The 18738-nt window shown below is 37.9% G+C and overlaps 1 protein-coding gene across 1 annotated transcript in view; it reads right to left on the bottom strand.

The window, feature by feature from the left end:
- The window catches only part of micu1 (mitochondrial calcium uptake 1), a 99598-nt gene that overhangs the window by 67294 nt on the left and 13566 nt on the right, over positions 1–18738 (bottom strand). Inside the window, 2 exon segments of the mRNA NM_001083833.2 lie at positions 4620–4782; positions 15920–16106. Of these exon segments, the coding sequence (NP_001077302.2) occupies positions 4620–4782; positions 15920–16106 (350 nt within the window).

Genomic DNA, 18738 nt, shown 5'->3' with positions numbered 1-18738 from the left:
ACTAAAGGAGGTCGAGCATTCTCATATATGGCTCATAAACTCTGTAATAGCCTTCATGATAATGTCCAAGGCTCAAACACTTTCTCAGTCCAAAACAAGACTAAGGACCGATCTTCGTAGTAAAAAATAAAATGTTAAAAGCTATTAGTTACTAGTTAAAATCATTACATTAGTAACTAAGATGAAAAACGGTATGTAAATAGGGCTGGGAGATTTAATCTAGGCGATTTTCATGAGCATTTTGTTATTCAAAACACTTCTAGTAAAACCGTTTAATGGAGCAGGGTTCACTACACAGAGTTGTAATATAGCTATAAGCTACGCAAAAAAATCTATTTCAATTAGAATTTGGTTTAATTGGTCGATAATGACTTCGAGATAATCGTTCTGCGTTAATGACAGCTGTTTGCATCGTTCCAATGGGCTACGGTTGTGGTAAAAGTTGCTTGTGAAATTGTAACATAAAAACATACAATCAAGTGTTTGAAACAAATCTTTCTGTGAGTTTATTCTATAGTCGTGTGTTTATTAGTCACAGTGAATCAATGAAAGCAGGTAAATCTTCTGTTTATTCACCACCACTATTTTCCTCAGGGGATTTCCTGGATTTCTTTGGATAGTATCATAGCTTTCCGCAAGAGCGGTCTCTGGCCTTCGTAGAAAACTTATTACACCTCACACACAATGGTTCCCTAAGACGTGCACGACAATCGCAGCTTTGCTCAATCAATTATGTGATATAAATTAAATTAATCACCCTACTTTATTTACCATTAAAGTTAACCAATTTCCAGTCATCAATGTAATGGTTTTGTAAAACTAATCAACTAAAATTCTTCACTCAAAAAAGTGACACTCAGCTCTATGCAATTTTGTGAGCATAAACAACAACATTATGCATTCAAGAGGGGTAAAACTTCTCCATTGCAGCTTTTTAATGAACCATTTGTAAACCATGGTTTAAATAACTATTTTCTATTAACAAAATCATTTTACCTTTGCCATGATGCAGTACATAATATTTTACTAGCTATTTTTTGAGATTAGTATTCAGCTTGAATGGACATTTAAAGGTTTAACTTGGTTAATTAGGCAAGTTAGGGTAATTAGGCAAGTCATTGTATAACAGTGGTTTGTTCTGTAGACTATCAAAAAGTACTGCTAAAGGGGCATAATAATAATTACCTTAAAATCGTGTAAAAAAAATTAAAACTGCTTTTATTCTAGCCGAAATAAAACAAATAAGACTTTTTCCCAGCAGAAAAAATATTATAGGAAATATTGTGAAAAATTCCTTGCTCTGTTAAACATCATTTGGGAAATATTTAAAAAAGAAAAACAACGTACACGACGGCTAATACTTTTGATTTCAACAGTATATGTATAACATATAAAAACCGTGAAATGACATGCATCAGAGTTCATGAGATGCAAACAAGCAAATGCATTTTTTTACAGCCACTGCTGGTAGATGCAGTTAAAATAGTGAAGACGGATTGAATTTTGCATGACAATGTCACTTATGTATGGGAGAGTTTTCAGTTTTCATCTCTGCTACATTACTAACACAGCGAGTCTAAGAGACCACGACTTACAGTAGCCCTATATCATAGCGTTAGCTCTCAGAAAAACATTACAGACGCAGATTAGAGCATAAGGAGCGAGTGAGGAAGTCAGTCCGCTCTACAGGCCAGTGGCTATTAGTGTATTTATGAGTGTGCCAAGCTTAGAGCTATTTACAGATAGGGAACCAAGCTCAGCGTGAAGTGACATGACTAATGTGTGATGTGTTCATTTATCTGTGAAGTGAGGGTTGTGCGACACTCAGAATCAACTTGAATGTAGGGTTGTCACGATGTTGACATTGATACAATACCTATTTTAACCTTCTGAGGTGATTTTGGGGCCCCTAAGATGTTTAGCCATGCCCTGAGATATGTGCTATTTGAGCTTAAACTATTGGCCAACATGTATTTGTTTTTGTATTCAGCACAAATTGTGCTAAAATTAAATGCGAGGAATATTGACGTACATGCTTGCGGTTTTTTTTTTTAATTATGCGTGGTTAGTACATACCTGTCAGCCCTGCCGTTTTTCACGGGATTCTCCCGTATTTTATAGTTCTATCCCGCTATCACTCACCCGTATTTTCAGTCTTTCTCTGAAGGGTGGCAAATAAACATTAAAGAGCCGAGCAACCCTTTACGCTACCCATACCGCCGAACCACTAGGTGTTGCCCCTTGCTCTTAAATTAGAGTCTGTTCTGTGCATTTGCTTTGTTTAGGCATGATAACACTTTGAAATAAATATAAAAACGGCGGGATTCTCTCTCCTTTTCATCATAGGTGCCGTCATATCTTCAAATGCAATCCTTAAAACCTCATATAGCGGTGCGTGACTGTCAGCTGACGCGTTCCATAGTGATAAATAGAGGATGTTTCCTAAACGGATTCTGTACACACGATTTAAAGCGGAGCGTAGGTCTGGGTTTTGTGTGCGTGTTCGAACAGAAATATACAGATAATTAATAATAATAATAATATCTAAGGATGTCTATCTTGGTGAGGGTTTTTTTTTAAACATAACTAATTTCGTCTTAAATGAGCATGAAAAGTTAGGAAAGCAGTCGAATGCTTTCATTATAACGTTAGATGTGCGGATATTTAAAGTGACACCTCTGTTATTTAATGTAATCAAACAAAAAATCTAAACAAGTAAGAGATTCATCTGTTGCTCTTTAATCAGAATGTGCAAGTTATACAGTGAAGAAACAGCTTATGAGATTTGATAGCTTGATTCTATTTCTTAGTAATAGCTATTATTTTTAATAAGCTGAACTGTTTTGTAATAAACTCAATTTATTTGCTGCTAATGTATACTAATTTTTTCTTTTGTAAATAATAATAATAAAACATATTATTGACTATTTAACGGTTTATTTACAAAGAAACTTAACAATTAGTATATTTGTAATTTGGGGATGTTTTAAAGATTTTTTATCACTTAATATGGTGGGCATATCCCTTATTTTCACATCCCAATGTTAACAGGTATGCGTTAGTATGTTTTGGAGAAAAATGTATCTGAAATAATGTCAAAAAAAAAAAAAAAATATATATATATATATATATATATATATATATATATATACACACACACACACACACACACACACACACACACACACACACACACACACACACACACACACACACACACACACACACACTAAATGTGCCTAAACAAGACTTTTGAGTAACTCCTCTTGGTCCATTGTGTGAAAATTATCCTGTTCTCTCATTTAAAGAAAACATTACAATGATTTACATTTTGTAAAGTCTATTTTGGGTCAGCTCAGCTCTATGCATGAGTGACAATGGTCATGAATAATTCACACTTGGAGAGACAAAAGACACTCCCCCACAGTCTAATGTTCACCCATCAAGTGCATTGTAAAGCAATGTCCAGCTGCAAAAGCAAGCCCAAACTAAATGCTTGCTGTATTACAACCATGTACACAACACTATGTGTAAACAGTGTATGTGCACTTATACAGCATGCCTAAAAATATATTTGAAATGGTATAAAACGTGATTGCAAAACATATATATATATATATATATATATATATATATATATATATATATATATATATATATATATATATATATATATATATATATATATATATATATCAAACACCAAGACTCAAACGATACTACAGCATTAAAAAAAACAGGATAGGTCAATGAATAGTAAAGTACTCAATACTGAAGTATTTTTATTTATTAATAAACATGGTAGACCAAGTTACATTTAAAATAAAGCAAAATTAATAAATAATTAACAAAATAGTCAAAATTATTAGCCTTCCTGTGATTTTTTTTGTTTGTTTTTCAAATATTTCTCAAATGATGTTTAACAGAGCAAGGAATTTTTCACAGTATGTCTGATAATATTTTTTCTTCTGGAGAAAGACTTTTGTTTTATTTCAGCTAGAATAAAAGCAGTTTTATTAAAAAAAAAAACATTTTAAGGACAATATTGTTAGCCCCCTTAGGCAATATTTTTTACTACTGTCCACAGAACAAACCAACGTAATGCAATGAGTTGCCTAATTACCCTAACTTGCCTAATTAATCTAGTTAAGCCTGGATTCGTTCCCTGATTCGTTAAGCCCCTCTCATTTGACCATTACAGATGCTGACATATGAAATATGGCCATGCCAAGTGAATGGTCCTGTATCATGTGTTTTAGGCTAGTGGTCCCCAACCCCCAAGGCCTTAGACCAGTACCGGTCGGTGGATTAATTGGTAGCGGGTTGCAAAAGAAATAATTAATTATTTACATTTTATTTATTATCTGTGTCTGAACGATCTTTTATTTTGAGAAAATGACCTCGGCTCAATGCTTTGTCAGCTTGACCTCCTCTGAGAAAACATTGATGGCCGTCTAGCAATCTATTTTGAACCACACCCCACAGGGCCGTAATAAAATTTTCAAGCGTTGCTCAGTCTCTTTGGTGATAAAAAGGTTAAGGACCACTCTTTTAGGCTATGAAGTACATACAAAGATCAACTTTCTGAAACCCTGAAGAGGAAAAGGACTGAGACTCACTCTCTGGCTGTTTCTCGTTTGGTGTGATGGAGCGCACAAAGTCCTGCGGTGTCATGTACACTTCTGCGTCTCCGTGTTCATTGATGATCTTCAGGGTGGCAAAGTAACGAAATATCTTGTCAGGGGTAGAGTAAGCTCTGATCCTGTTCTCATACTCCATCACCTGTAACACATATAATCATATTAAGCACATTTACCAGAACAGAAGAAGAGTAGATGTAGAAGGAACACCCCACTTTTTTTGGAAATAGTCTAATTTTACAAGTCTCCTAGAGTTCAACTCTTTGGCTTTACCATTTTTGAACCCATTTAGTTAGCAGGAGCACTTTTAGCTTAGCTTAGCATAAATCATTGAATCGGATTAGACCATTAGCATCTCACTAAAAAACACACACAAAAGAAAAAGATTTGATAGTTTTCCTATTTAAAAAATTACTCTTCTGAAATTACTGACTGAAAAAGTTGCTATTTGCTTCTAAGCTGATGTGGATAGGAACTATACTTTCATTCTGGCGTAATAATAAAGGAGCTTTGCTACTGTTCTAGGCATATTACGCAATGCCTGAAAATAGCCCCAGCCAGATAAATAAAAGGACAACATAATATTATGTGCGCCTGCTGGAGCCATGATACAGCAGCAAAGTGCCATGATTATTACGCCAGAATGAGAGAGTAGTTCCAAATAATAAGTTGACTTCTAGTTAATCATTTGGTATCAGAAGTGGCTTATATGAAAGGCAAAGGCCTCTAGATTACGCTTATTTTGCTAATATAAAATATGATCATGCCTTGATTTTTAATGATTTAATTAGGACAGTAAGATTTGACTTTGCTCAGACAAAAGTCTTGTCACTGAACAGAAATAATGTCCAGTATAGAATATAAAGTCATGCTGCAGTGGAAACAGAATGAATATTGTGTCTGACTCCATCATGAGCTTGGAGGTCTGCATCCATACATCTCTGACATGACTCAAATCACTGATTAATAAAGTCATCTGGAATGGCAAAGAAAGCGTTCATGCAGGACTCCCAGAGTTCATCAAGATCCTTTGTATTCATCTTCAATGCCTCCTCCTTCATCTTACCCCACACATGCTCAATAATGTTCATCTTTGGTGACTGGGCTGGCCAATCCCTGAGCACCTTGACCTTCTTTGCTTTCAGGATTTGATGTGGAGACTGAAGTATGAGCAGGAGCGCTATCCTACTGAAGAATTTGCCCTCTACTGTGGTTTGTAATGTAACGAGCAGCTCAAATGTCTTGATACCTCAGGTTGATGATGTCGCCATCCACTCTGCAGATCTCTCACACGCCCCCATACTGACTGTAACCCCAAACTATGATTTTTCCTTCACCAAACTTGACTGATTTCTGTGAGAATCTTAGGTCCATGCTGGTTCCAGTAGGTCTTCGGCAGTGTTTGTGATGATTGGGATGCAGTTCAACAGATGATTCATCCGAAAAATCAACCTTCTGCCACTTTTCCAAATGATCAACTTGTAGTCAAGTTATCTTACAACTGAGATCAACGACAAGACTTTTGTCTGGTCTTTTACACAGTCTATTTAGCCTCAAAACCGCATAATTTATTTTCATTTGGGGATATTTATTCAGAATATCCTGCAAGTCAACCCATTAAAAACGTTTAACAGATTGACAGCCATTAATAGAAAGAAATTAATTTTTCAATTAGAGTTGTGTAACTCGTTGTGATGAACGAGCCGGTGCATTTTAAACAGAGATCATCGAAATAAGCAGTAATGGAGGTCAGTTTCATCATTCCCTTCCAGATTCGATGTTTAATTTTTTTTTGCATCTGGCCATCTTCAGTAAAGCCCGTTTTGCAAGTGATTCATTATGCAGGCTACTGTAGGCTAATTAGCGCAGTTTGAAAGCTAATTGAGTGTCAGTTATTCGACAATAGGAGCGACTGTAATTGCGGGATCAAATAATGATGAGTCTGTGTTTGCGATGCTGCCAGAATGCCTGCAGTAAGTGATGCCTGTAATGTGAGACTGCGCCTGTCAATCAAAATTCCAGAGGCCACTCGATTTTTATTATTATTTCATGCGAGTTCTGTCGCTGAATTGGTTGAGAAACGTGTAGTTGTAGACGTGTTGTTTATTAAAGTCTTAAAAGCTCTACAGTTCTAAGAAAAATCTCTAAAATTCATCTGCTTTTGTTTTATTCAATTGTTCTCCATGTGTCTTTGAACAAGCTTCAGTACTAAAGGATTGAGCGTTGCTGACTTTATTCTGTAAAGCTTTTCAAAGCGTGTTCAAAGGCATTTAGGAGCCCACTCGCTTTTACTACTTGGAAAAAAAGAAAAACATTTCTCCAAAAAAAAATCTTTTGTATTCCCAGACATTCAAAATTATTACCGCTGGTATTTTTATCAATAGGCGATGCGGTGGCGCAGTGGGTAGCACGTTCGCCTAACAGCAAGAAGGTCACTGGTACAAGCCTTGGCTAGGTCAGTTGGCTTTTCTGTGTGGAGTTTGCATGTTCCCCCTGTGTTCGCGTGGGTTTCCTCAGTGTGCTCTGGTTTCCCCCACAGTCCAAAGGTATGTGGTCCAGGTAAATTGGTTATGCTAAACATTGACCGTAGTGTACGAGTGTGTGTGTGTTTCCCCGTGATGGGCTGCAGCTGGAAGTGCATCTGCTGCATATATGCTGGATAAGTTGGCGGTTCATTCCGCTGTGGCGACCCCAAATTAATAAAGGAGTACTCCAGAGTTAACTGTACTTTTTATTAAAACGATAAAAATTAACTATATATTTTCTGTGGCTTTTGCTATGAAAATCAGTATACTAAAGACAATTCGTAACTATAAAAATAGACACATAAATGCAGTAATAACACTGGTTATGATGTTTTGTAGATTACAATATTTAATTGTTATATGAACTGAATGGGTTGCTTTTGGAAGGGCATCCGCTGCATAAAAACTTGCTGGATAAGTTGGCGGTTCATTCCGCTGTGGCGACCCCGGATTAATAAAGGGACTAAGCCGACAAGAAAATGAATGAATGAATGAATGTAAACATAAGCCCCTTTCACACATACACACCTTTCCGGAAAATTACCGGCAATTTTCCGGAAAGGTGTGTATGTGTGAACAAGCTCTTTTTGAAAATACCGGTAAATTCGTTCTAGCTATTTTCCGGAAAGAGAAGTTGTAATATTACTGATAATTTGCCGGAATGCTGCGCTGTGTGAATGCAGAAGGAAGATTGCCGGAATAAGCGCGTGCACGTCTAGAACGTGCTGACGTGAGACGTCTGCTTTAGCCAATCAGAACAGTCAGACGCATTCACGTCCGTGCGGTTTATGAGAATAAAAGCCTTTGAATATTTTTCCAGACACATTTAGCTGCTAGAAATTAGTCAGATCACGTTTATATGTTCATCTGTGTAATTAATTATCGATATGCTTATGATAAGCCGTTGTTTGTTCACCTTCAAACTTTGCGTGTGCCCATAAACAGTCTGTGAGCGCCAGCACACACACATATCATGAACATCTCAACATGCGAAAGTGTTTCTCTATATGTTTTCATCGAAGTTGTCCACAATACTGATCCATCCACAGAGTTTGTGATGTAGTCATATGTTTACAAACACAAGCGCAGCCGTTTAGAGCTCATTTCTGGTTAATGATGTCAGAATTACCGATATTTTGGTATGGATGTGTGAATGCTCTTTTCCGGAAAAATTCCGTAACGTCCTCGCCTGTGTGAACAGCACTTTTTTGAATATACCGGTAAAGTCGTTCCGTAAATTTTCCAGATATTTACCGGTATCACTGTGTGAAAGGGGCTATTGTCACTTTTCAACCACACAAACGTTTAACCCACACATAATAAGCTCAAACAAAAGTTCCAAAGCGATCCAGGCAGAAATCGAATCAGGCAGCTCAAATGTCTCTAAAATAATAATAGGAGAACATGATGCGCTGTCTGTCGGTCTAATGAGAGCAAATGTACACAATGTTCAAACACACAATGCTGTTTTTGTGTGTCACTAACTGCAATCTGCATGACATCATTCATACAGAAAGAGTGTGTGTGTGTGTGTGTGTGTGTGTAGGGGGGATGTGTCACGACCCCTTGCTCTGTTTCAGATGGAAAAGCAATGTGTTGTAGAAACAGACAGGTTGGAATCTAACTGGCACCCACTCTGGAATGGCATTGAAGCCAGCTGACACTGGCACACCAAGAAGAGAGAGAGAGAGAGAGAGAGAGAGAGAATGAGTGTGTGTTTAAGCATCAAATCAAAGACATACCTACAGCACAAGCATACATCACACAAGCACAGACACCAAAAACACTTCCCTTGATCTTCTGAGGGTTCACAGTCCTATATAAAAACATATGCTACTTCAAAACCTACTCCTTGCTCTGAAAATGTAATCTGGTGAGCGGTTCTGAACACTCCACAGAAGTAGCGACACGATGGCCACTTACTCTGCGCAGCTAAATTGGGCTGTCATTCACATTTTCGCCCACAGCTTAATCCTGTTTGTAGACACAGTTCAGCAATTCATGGGAGATACAACCGTATTCTACGGCTTAACTCCTGAAAACCACATTACCATGAGTGTTCATTGAAATGCGTACAGAAACCTGAACAAGCAGCAGTTAATGAGGTACATCAATGCACAAAGATGGACCTCCATTCTGCATGTGCGATAGAAGAAATCCACAGGGTAAGTGGTGCGAGGCTCGACTTATTTGTGTTGTAAAAAATACAGATTAAGTACAGATTAGTTATATTAAGATGCCGCTAACATTTAACACCAGGTGGAAAATAACTGTTTATAGAATATGTATTATTCTTACTATCCTTATTAAATACCCATGAGTCACTTATCACTTTATATCTCATTTTATATACTTTATTTAAATTTTTAAACACAAATATTTCCTTTCTTTTGAAAATTAATGTATTTCCAATCTGATATGTAGTGGGGGGAAAAAGAAGAGTTTGTTCATCATACGCTGGATTCAAACCGGGTTCATGATCGATCGTGTCAAAACATGTTGCCATGCGCTTTATGAGCTACGCCACTCATGCTGTTGTCGGTTGTGCTCTTTAGTTATGTTTTATCTGTCGATCAAACGGTGATGGCAAGACGCACTCAACTATCTTATTCCAACGAGGTGCGCTATTCGCACTTAGCCTAAATAGACACTCCAAAATCTGCATTTTCTCCACCTCGCAGGGGCCCCAAATGTGCACAGGACCCGGGGCCTGTGCCCATAATGCCCATTGGTTAATCCGGCCCTGGTTCAGGATTATTAACCACTTAAACTCTGCTGCTATTTGGGGATTTCCGCCTGGATTTTGCCTACCCAAATTTAAAAGCTTCCCAAATCCACATAAAGAGGTGTAAATGCAAAAATTTGGTATCATTTTAAAGAAAACCCTTTGAATTTTCATAAAACACTATTGAAAGTGTTTAAAATCTGTATTTGTCGTCTGTGTTATAATAAACACCTAAAAAAAGAGGCGCTTTTTGTATTTTTTTTTTATAAACTCAAATTTGAAAGTCTACCTTTTAGGTTCTGTGTGGTCTAGTGTGCTGTAATTAATGTTGGTGGTTCCTGCACATGTCTGTAATCATAGGAAAAAAGAAAAATGTCTCTACCATAATCTATGCAGAAGTTATTGCATTCCAACTGATGAGAGGTGCTGTACAAGCCACAGGGAGCGATCATTGTTTTCATATTTAACTATTCTTTTGTTTGATCAAACATAATTCACTGTGTTTGGACCACATCAGACATATAAAAGGATTACTTATGCACATCACCTCAAAAACAGAGGAGAATGGCCCTGAAGAGCACAGCATAAGGTAAGAGATGACAGCTGTCTGTGCTATCTGGGGCTGCTTATTGATCATGAATGTATTGTTTACATTTCTGCGCCATGGGAACACCACAATTCATTCAACAACTGTTTGGCATATGAATATAATTCAGTAAAAAGAATGCTAGAACTGTATGAGCACAGGCAAGAGCTTTCATTTGAGCTATAACTTGTACATGTGTCATATGAAAAATATGAAAATGAACCAATGTAAAATATCTAGCTCAGGTCTCCAAAATACTGTGTATTTAAGTGTAAATAACTTTTATACAGTAGAATAAAAACCAAAGTGATGCATATGTGTAAAAAATATAGATTCTACACTTTCAAACGACACGACTTACAGGGGTCTGGTGCAACGCTAGCCCTTTAAATCTGAAAGCGAAAGTCGATGACGTCACGGATTAAAAACATGTATTAAATTAAATTATATATACACATGAATAAATAAAAAATAAAAATCGCATAGTGTGAGTTGGCCTTAATACAATTAATATTTGTTAAAGCTATGGACTTTTTCATTTATTGTGCCTGAATGCCTTAAAAACACAGGCAAATGATAAACTTTTACTCCGTTATGGTATTTATTAAATTTTGCAATTAATCCTGGTCAACAATAATCCCGAAACTGATCATTTGGCACTTATTGCAGATATGTATAGTGTGATGTCAGTGCTGAACTTTTATAATGTGCAGAACTAGTTAGAATAACAACAACAACCACTATTACAGTTCTGCTGTTGCATATGCAAATGGTCACACTTCCTCATTCCCCAACTTATCTACACAGAAATGTCTTCTGCTTCCATTTTCATGAATGAGGCCTATTGGTCAGAGATGTGGCCTGGAGGGCAGAGCTTGTGCAAACAGAGGCAGCCACCTAACGTACCCCACTACATGATGAATAGCCTCATCCATCAAAGGCAGGGCCCAACCATTCTATAGCAAATCAACTTCACTTTTAATATGCTGCCGCGTTGATGCATGATGTTTATTCTATCACTGCATCCATATTTCAGAAAACACCTACATCCTCTCTCCTCTCCATGGCTTATGATGAAATCTGATGATTATGTTCTGAACGAAATGGTCTGAACCACTGACACTTCTGCCACGTCTTGCTATTTTAGGAAATAGAGTAGCAAAAATAAATCATTCTGACAAACTCTGTCCTTTTTTTTTAAAAGAACGCATACAGAAAAAACACAACGGTCGCCTAAGTAAGTATGGCGAGAAATTCAATCAGCAAACAGCCATGATCCACAAAGATGTGATAAAGTCAAAGCCGGTTATGGAATACAGGCCTGCACAGAAGCGTACAACAAAGCAGAATCAAATGAACACCATAAATCTACACAACATCTAGCAAACAGTGGCGATACTTCAATGTGCAGTATGCAAGTTTGACACCCAGTGGTTGAACTAGGTAATCGCAACCCTGGTTCAAAACACACGCAAGCGCAGGTTGCCAGATTGACGATATCAACAGGAGCCTGACTAGAGACTAAAGGCTGATAAAATTCTAAATAAAAGCAACAGCACGTGATATAAGGATTTTTTTTTCATATTAAAAGGTGTTTTTGTTCTAACCAAGATCTGAAATTTATATTTTAAAAATGTCTTGCAGATGAACAACAGAAAACTGACAACTCAGGCAGACCTTGTGTGCTTTATTCAGTGTTCAATGCTAATAATGTGAGTTTAAATGCAGTTTTACAAAACAAGTACTGTTTTGAGGATATTTTTTGGTGCGTTTCCGACTTTGAATGAGTCGGAACTATTGTTATATATTGAGGATCAGAAAGCTCTCGGATTTCATCTGAAATTATTTAATTTGTGTTTTGAAGATAAACAAAGATCTCAAGGTCTTTGGAACGACATGATGGTCTGACGGTTTTTGTAGACCAATCCTATACACATATTTGGCTATTGTGTCTTTGAAAAGATAGTTCATCTAAAATAAAAACTCTGGTGCCTTTAAAGGGCCATGAAACCCCTCGTTTCAGCAGGGTGTTTTCACACCTCTACTTTGGAAAAAGTCAGAAAAGTGGGCGTGTCCAGGTTTGTTAAGGGTGGAGTGTCGGAGGAAGTAAAGAGGGATGGTGTGGGAGTGTCTATTTGGGCGCGCTGTCAAAACACACACCCACACAGGGGACAAAGTGACGGTGTTTACATGGACATCTGTAGTCGAATTATTTGCCAAATTATTAAATGGTGGACTTGCAACGGTGAACTGCAGTTTGGCTCTTTCATTCAGGGAATTCATTCATGCCCCTCGCGACAAACGAGATATTTGATTCGAGGAACTGCTGTAAGCGTGTATTTTTCATGCAATGTTTGATACCGCACGGCGAATGAGAGAAAAAAAAACTCAGCATTTCCCGGAAACTTAGATGCACACGGCAGGTAGTGTCAGAAAGCCGCGTGTGTTATTCCGGTCACAAAATGCAGCGAAAATCCTACACGAGGTTAAAGTTTGGTTGTGGTGCTAACATGTTTGTACTGAATAAACAAAGAGCGCTGGTCACTCACTTACCAAATCTGTAGAGACAGGACAATCACCAGCAAATAGAGCCGCGTCTTTATTAGGAGCCTAAAGCAAATCCGGATCTCAGTGTTTGCAGATGAGAACTGCTCTCAGGTAAACAATAATCCTCCTTAGACACGTAAGTTATTGTTGTCGAGCGTCGCGTACACTGTTAATCCACGCGTGACTCCAGCTGAGCTCTCACAGAGAGAAAATTAAAACAAAACTTAACTGCAGCAAATTATAAAAGCAACACTTCAAGCTTGTTTTGCCAAAACGTGGCGTCTCTGTCGTGTAAACACTGTGACAGTAATGAATATTAATGAAGTTGCACAATAGAGCGCGCTGATTGGTTTGAACCAAGCTTTACTCATGCATTAATGCAGCACACTGTAAGACGTAATAAGACACACTCTGGCACAGGCGTCCAGTCTGCACGCTGGAATACACGCTATTATGTCATGGCCGTGACGCAGCTTCAAAAATTAGTTTCAAACCGGAAGTCCGAATTTGCTTGAAATAACGCAAAAACAACCAATTTACACTTTTTAGTGAAATATAGGTGTCCTAATAGTGTTTTTAGCAGTGTGGGACACATATACGACTGTCAACAGCTCAAAAAATGTGTTTTGGTGTTTTGTGACCCTTTAAGGCAGGGCTAGTCAATTGGCGGCCCGTGGGCCAAACTTGGCCCCCGAGACAATTTGTTCCGGCCCTTCAAATAGTGTAACCAAGACATCAAAAATAAATTTAGTTTGGTCGAAAAACGGCCGCTATAGTTATAAAGTGACATGCGTCTGTTCAATACAGCACAAGCTGCAGTTAAAGGCTGCGCAGAGCGTGAGTCACCAGACATTAAGCGAGTGAGTGGTGCGAGCAGCCGACAACATCTTTTTAACACCGCATTTTGTTTGCACGGATTGAAACTGCTGTAACTAAACAAAGTTATACCACCTGTGCGCTAGTTTAAAGTTCCAAACTTATACAACAAGGCTAATACGCACGCACCCTGGATTAACTATAGCAAGTTCACTTTACTTCACGATGCATGAATGCCGCTCTGTAGGTCTATTGGAGACATTCATAAATATTCCTAGCAAATCTATGAAATGTTGGAGACATACTCGCAACATAAACGCACTAAATCGCACTTCAGCAGCGTTTATCCGAGAGCGCACAAGAAGATCTGCGCTTGAGCAGCACATTTGAGGGGTATCTAAGAGGTTTTGTGCATGAGCAGAGGAAATCGGCGCGCAAGCAAAAAGATTCGCATGTTTGTATTATAGAAATGCGATCTCGACTTGTAATTCTGTGATCACGACATTTCTCCATTTGTCATTGAAATAACGCCATAGGAAGTTGGTAGATTTGTGTAAAAGGTCTGCCGCCACAGCTGGAAAAAATCCTAGAGGAAACACTGAACCTAATATAAAGCATATAAATTAAACATGATAACTGTGAAACCATGATTATTCTTCAGACTATATAATTATACAACCAAAATCTAGAATTGTTGCATCCCTATAATCGTTATGCAGTTCAAAACAAAACATATGAATGTGTCTGAATGTAGAAGAAGCCTACTTAAGGAATGCACTGCTTTTTTTGTGCTTTAACATTTGGATGTTTGTAAAAAGAAAAAGCCTATTGTACAATGCACTGATATGTAGTTCCAAAATACAACATATTAACATTTTAATGTAGAAAAATACAACGTGGGCATCTTAGGGTGCTTTCACACCTGTGAATCGATTCAGTTGTTCCGAAACAGAGATTACAATTGTTACATTGTTGCTCTTTGCTCTTGGAGCGGTTCGCTTTCACTCTGCAAAGTTTCTAAACGGACCAAAAGAGCTAAAACAAGTCACGTGCGAGTAAACTCTCCTCACATTGGTCAGAGTGTCAGGGTTTATTTTGCAGCGTCCCGCTCAGCTGTCAGGAGAGGTGGTGGTTTGGTGGTGATTGACAGGGTGTGTGCGCGCGACGTGTCTGAGGAGAGATGGGGAGGGGTGACAAGGGTGCGCGACATTGCCTATTTGAGGTAGGGAGAGGCAAGATTACCGGGAGATCATCACTCGTTTGCGGGCATCCGGAGACTCGCGAAACTTCCCGCCCTACTCATAATTCTCTCTTCATATAGCCGTAAGCCTATTACGTATGCATAAAACACTGTGATATAACCGCGCTCGGATCGGATCGCTTTCTCACTGCAATCGAACCGCTCCAGGGTTCGTTTCAATCGAGCCGAGACCACCTCATTCAAGCGATCTCAGAGCGATTACTTTGGCGCGGAACAGAGCGCGATTGCCCTGTTCACATATGCCAATCGAATCACGCTAACTGCGCAAACGAGACAGGTTCCGAAACAAAATTGTAGGTGTGAAAGCACCCTTAAAGAGCAAAAATACAGCATAGGGGGTCTTATATGCTGTTGTGTGGACACTCATAATGCAAGTCATGTCTCTCCGGCCCCTCATTTGGGATGCTTTTTATGAACTGGCCCCCCATGACAGACTAATTGAATAGACCTGCTTTAAGGTAACTACTGAGCAAAACAACAGTGTAAAATTTCTACTCTTTTCCTTTCCATCCATTTCAGGTCCCTCACTTGCTTGTCCCAGATGCTACTTTAATATCACATTTTCCCCACAGTTAATGTCAGCCGCAATTCATTAACTTCTATTGTCGCTCTGCCACCGTCTCACTCCTGGCGTATCAGATGAAAACCCAATCCTGAAAAGCTCAGGTTGATTTCATAACCGTGGATTTGCATGTTGATTAGATGTGATGGCTCCCCATTTCATCGGCACGTGGTGAAGCCAGACAGATTCATCAAGTAATGGCTGGCTGACACTGACCTCATTATGCGAGTGAGATGATGTGCATGTGCAATGATCACCTTGCGGTCGCGGAAGCCGATTCTCTGTTTCTTCTTCTTCTCTTCTGAGCCCGCCTCGTCTTCATCCTCACCGCTGCTGGACTCTAGAGCGCCGTCAGACTCCGCCTCCTCCGCGACATCTTTCAGAGGCTCCTCCTCTCGCATCTGCTCCTCGTGTTTAACTGAAGAGCCCGCCTCCGCATACGCTCTGCCAATCAGAAGAGATTATGTAGATCGGTCACACTCAAATATATACACTAATAATGCTGTAATAAAATAAAAAATTATGATTGAAATTCGATAATAATAATTTTAGAAATGATTGCGATATTAGGTGAACATTTCATCAACTTTTAAAATCGTGGGAAATATTAAATGCGATTATTAAAATGATTTCAGAGACGTGTGTAATATTGGAGAGCTGTATTTCTCAATAAAAATGCTAGTAAAATGTAGATTATACTTTTAAAGGTAAAAAAAATTACTTTTATACAGTTGAGGTCAGAATTTTTAGCCCCCCAGTTTATTTTTTTCCTCAATATCTAAACATAATAGTTTTAATAACTCATTTCTAATAACTGGTTTATTTTATATGTGCCATGATGACAGCAAACAATATTTGACTAGATATTTTTCAAGACATTTAAAGGCTTAACTAGGGTAATTAGGTAAACTAGGCAGGTTAGGGTAATTAGGCAAGTTATTGTATAACAATGGTTTGCGCTGTAGACTATCGAAAAAATATATTGCTTAAAGGGGGCTAATAATTTTGACCATAAAATGTTTTTTTTTTTTTTTTAATTAAAAACTGCTTTTATTATCATATTATCCGCTGCGTAAAAACATGCTGGAGTTCACAAGTTGGCGGTTCATTCCGTTGTGGCGACCCTGGATTAAGCCGAAAAGAAAACGAATGAATGAATAATCTTGATGCATGCAACAAACTCTATGTTTGGATGTGTGTAACAAAGAAATGGCTTATTTAATGTATGAAAGGAATATCCCAAAATAAATGAGCAAAAACTAGCTAGTGATTGATAGACATTTTTACGATATACAGTACTGTGCAAAAGTCTTAGGCCACCACCAAGACTTTTGCACAAATTTATCCATCTATAAGGTATGGAGCATGGGAAATAAGTACACAATATTCAGAACAAAATTAATTTTGGAATCAAAAGACTAGCATCAAAAGTGTGTTTAATGTGACCTCTTCAGCACCAAGCAACAGCTTGAACTGTTTTGTTGAGTCTTTTTTGAAATTATATTTAATGTCAAGCATCTTTTAGCATTTCTAAGAGTTCTTGCTTAGATTTAGCCTGTTCTTTTTCTCTCCAGGTGAATCCCGTACTGCCTATAATATTGCCTATACATGCTGTATATATTCAGGTCTGGAGTCTGTGGAGGCCACTTCATGACTGTCTTTGTTTCATTAGCTGTTTTTCTCCCCACATGATTTCATTACATTAGCAGTGTGGGGTCATTATCATGCTGAAAAATAAAACCATTACAAATTCATTGCTTTCTAGTAGGAATTACAAGACGAATTAAAACCTGTCTGCATTTTTCAGCACTCATGATCGCATTAATTCATCCAATATTAACAATGGCTCTGACAGAAATGCAGATCAAACCAAGACAGACACTCCAGTATTTTTCACTCCTTCTTCCATCTTTCTTTAACTTTTTTCATGGTTTAAACAATTACACCCAAAAAGTCCAACTAGAACCTGTATTTTCATGGTTGCATTAAAAAGACCAAATATGTCCTCCATTTTCAGTGGTCTCCTTACATCATTTTATTTAAATATGTATTTGATTTATTTAAAATATATTAGGGAAGTAGGAGATTTCAAACGTAGCCTATGGCTGCGTCCGAAACCGCCTACTACTCAGTAGGTACTGCATTTGAATTTGAACGTACTACTCGGCCGTTAGAAAAGTACGTTCTATACAGTATGAACGTGAAAAGTATAAATGGAATTCGGACGTACTATATCCGCCATTTTGTCATGGTCACGTGACCTACCTGTGTCAATTGCGTCGCTTTACTCCCATTCATGAATGTGCTCGCGGGGCATCATGGGATAGCGCAGCATGCATGGGATGCGCACTTCAGAATCTCGCCGGAAGTAGTAAGTCATCCAGGCACTTCTCGCCTGCTGATTTTCGAATTCTATGAATTCTAACATACTACTCGGCTCACATACTGATATTAGCGTACTATATGGTATGGAAGTATGCGGTTTCGGACGCAGCCAATGTCTTCCTTATTTGGGATGATTTTTTTTATTTTATTTTTTTATTTATGACTTTTATGGCAAATTACAGCAAAAAACAAGACAAAACAGAATTACATTTCAAAAAGTATAGACAGTATCAACTTTGGCACGTACAATAAGAGAAAAAGGGAAAAAAAATAATAAAAAAAATAAAATAAAATAAATAAATAAATAGATATTTGGGATGATTAGCTTATAATAAAAAGCTCCACAAAAATAAACACATGCATGTCAGATATGAGATATAAAACGTTCAGAGCTGGGAGTCCGCAGGAGTTTACCTGAAAACCACAAGCAGCCGCATAGCACCACCCTGATATGACGCTGAGGTGGTCCTACAGCAAACATCTCTTATTTCTTCATAAAAAATGTAAACAATTTTTCATTCCCTATTACACAGGGGAACCAACATTGTCAAGCTGTCTGTGCGTGTATTTATCTCTAGACGTGCACCTCATACTAGAAGTCAATAACCAGAACTAGCAGATCAATATCTAAAAAAAAATAAAATAAAAAATAAAAAACAGTAATTGAAAAAAAAGACCTGGCGTTGGGTTG

Source organism: Danio rerio, chromosome 13 (genome assembly GCF_052040795.2).
Source record: "Danio rerio strain M-AB ecotype USA chromosome 13, GRCz13ab, whole genome shotgun sequence".
In the NCBI taxonomy this organism is placed as follows: domain Eukaryota; kingdom Metazoa; phylum Chordata; class Actinopteri; order Cypriniformes; family Danionidae; genus Danio; species Danio rerio.
This window is presented reverse-complemented; position numbering and strand designations above follow the sequence as displayed.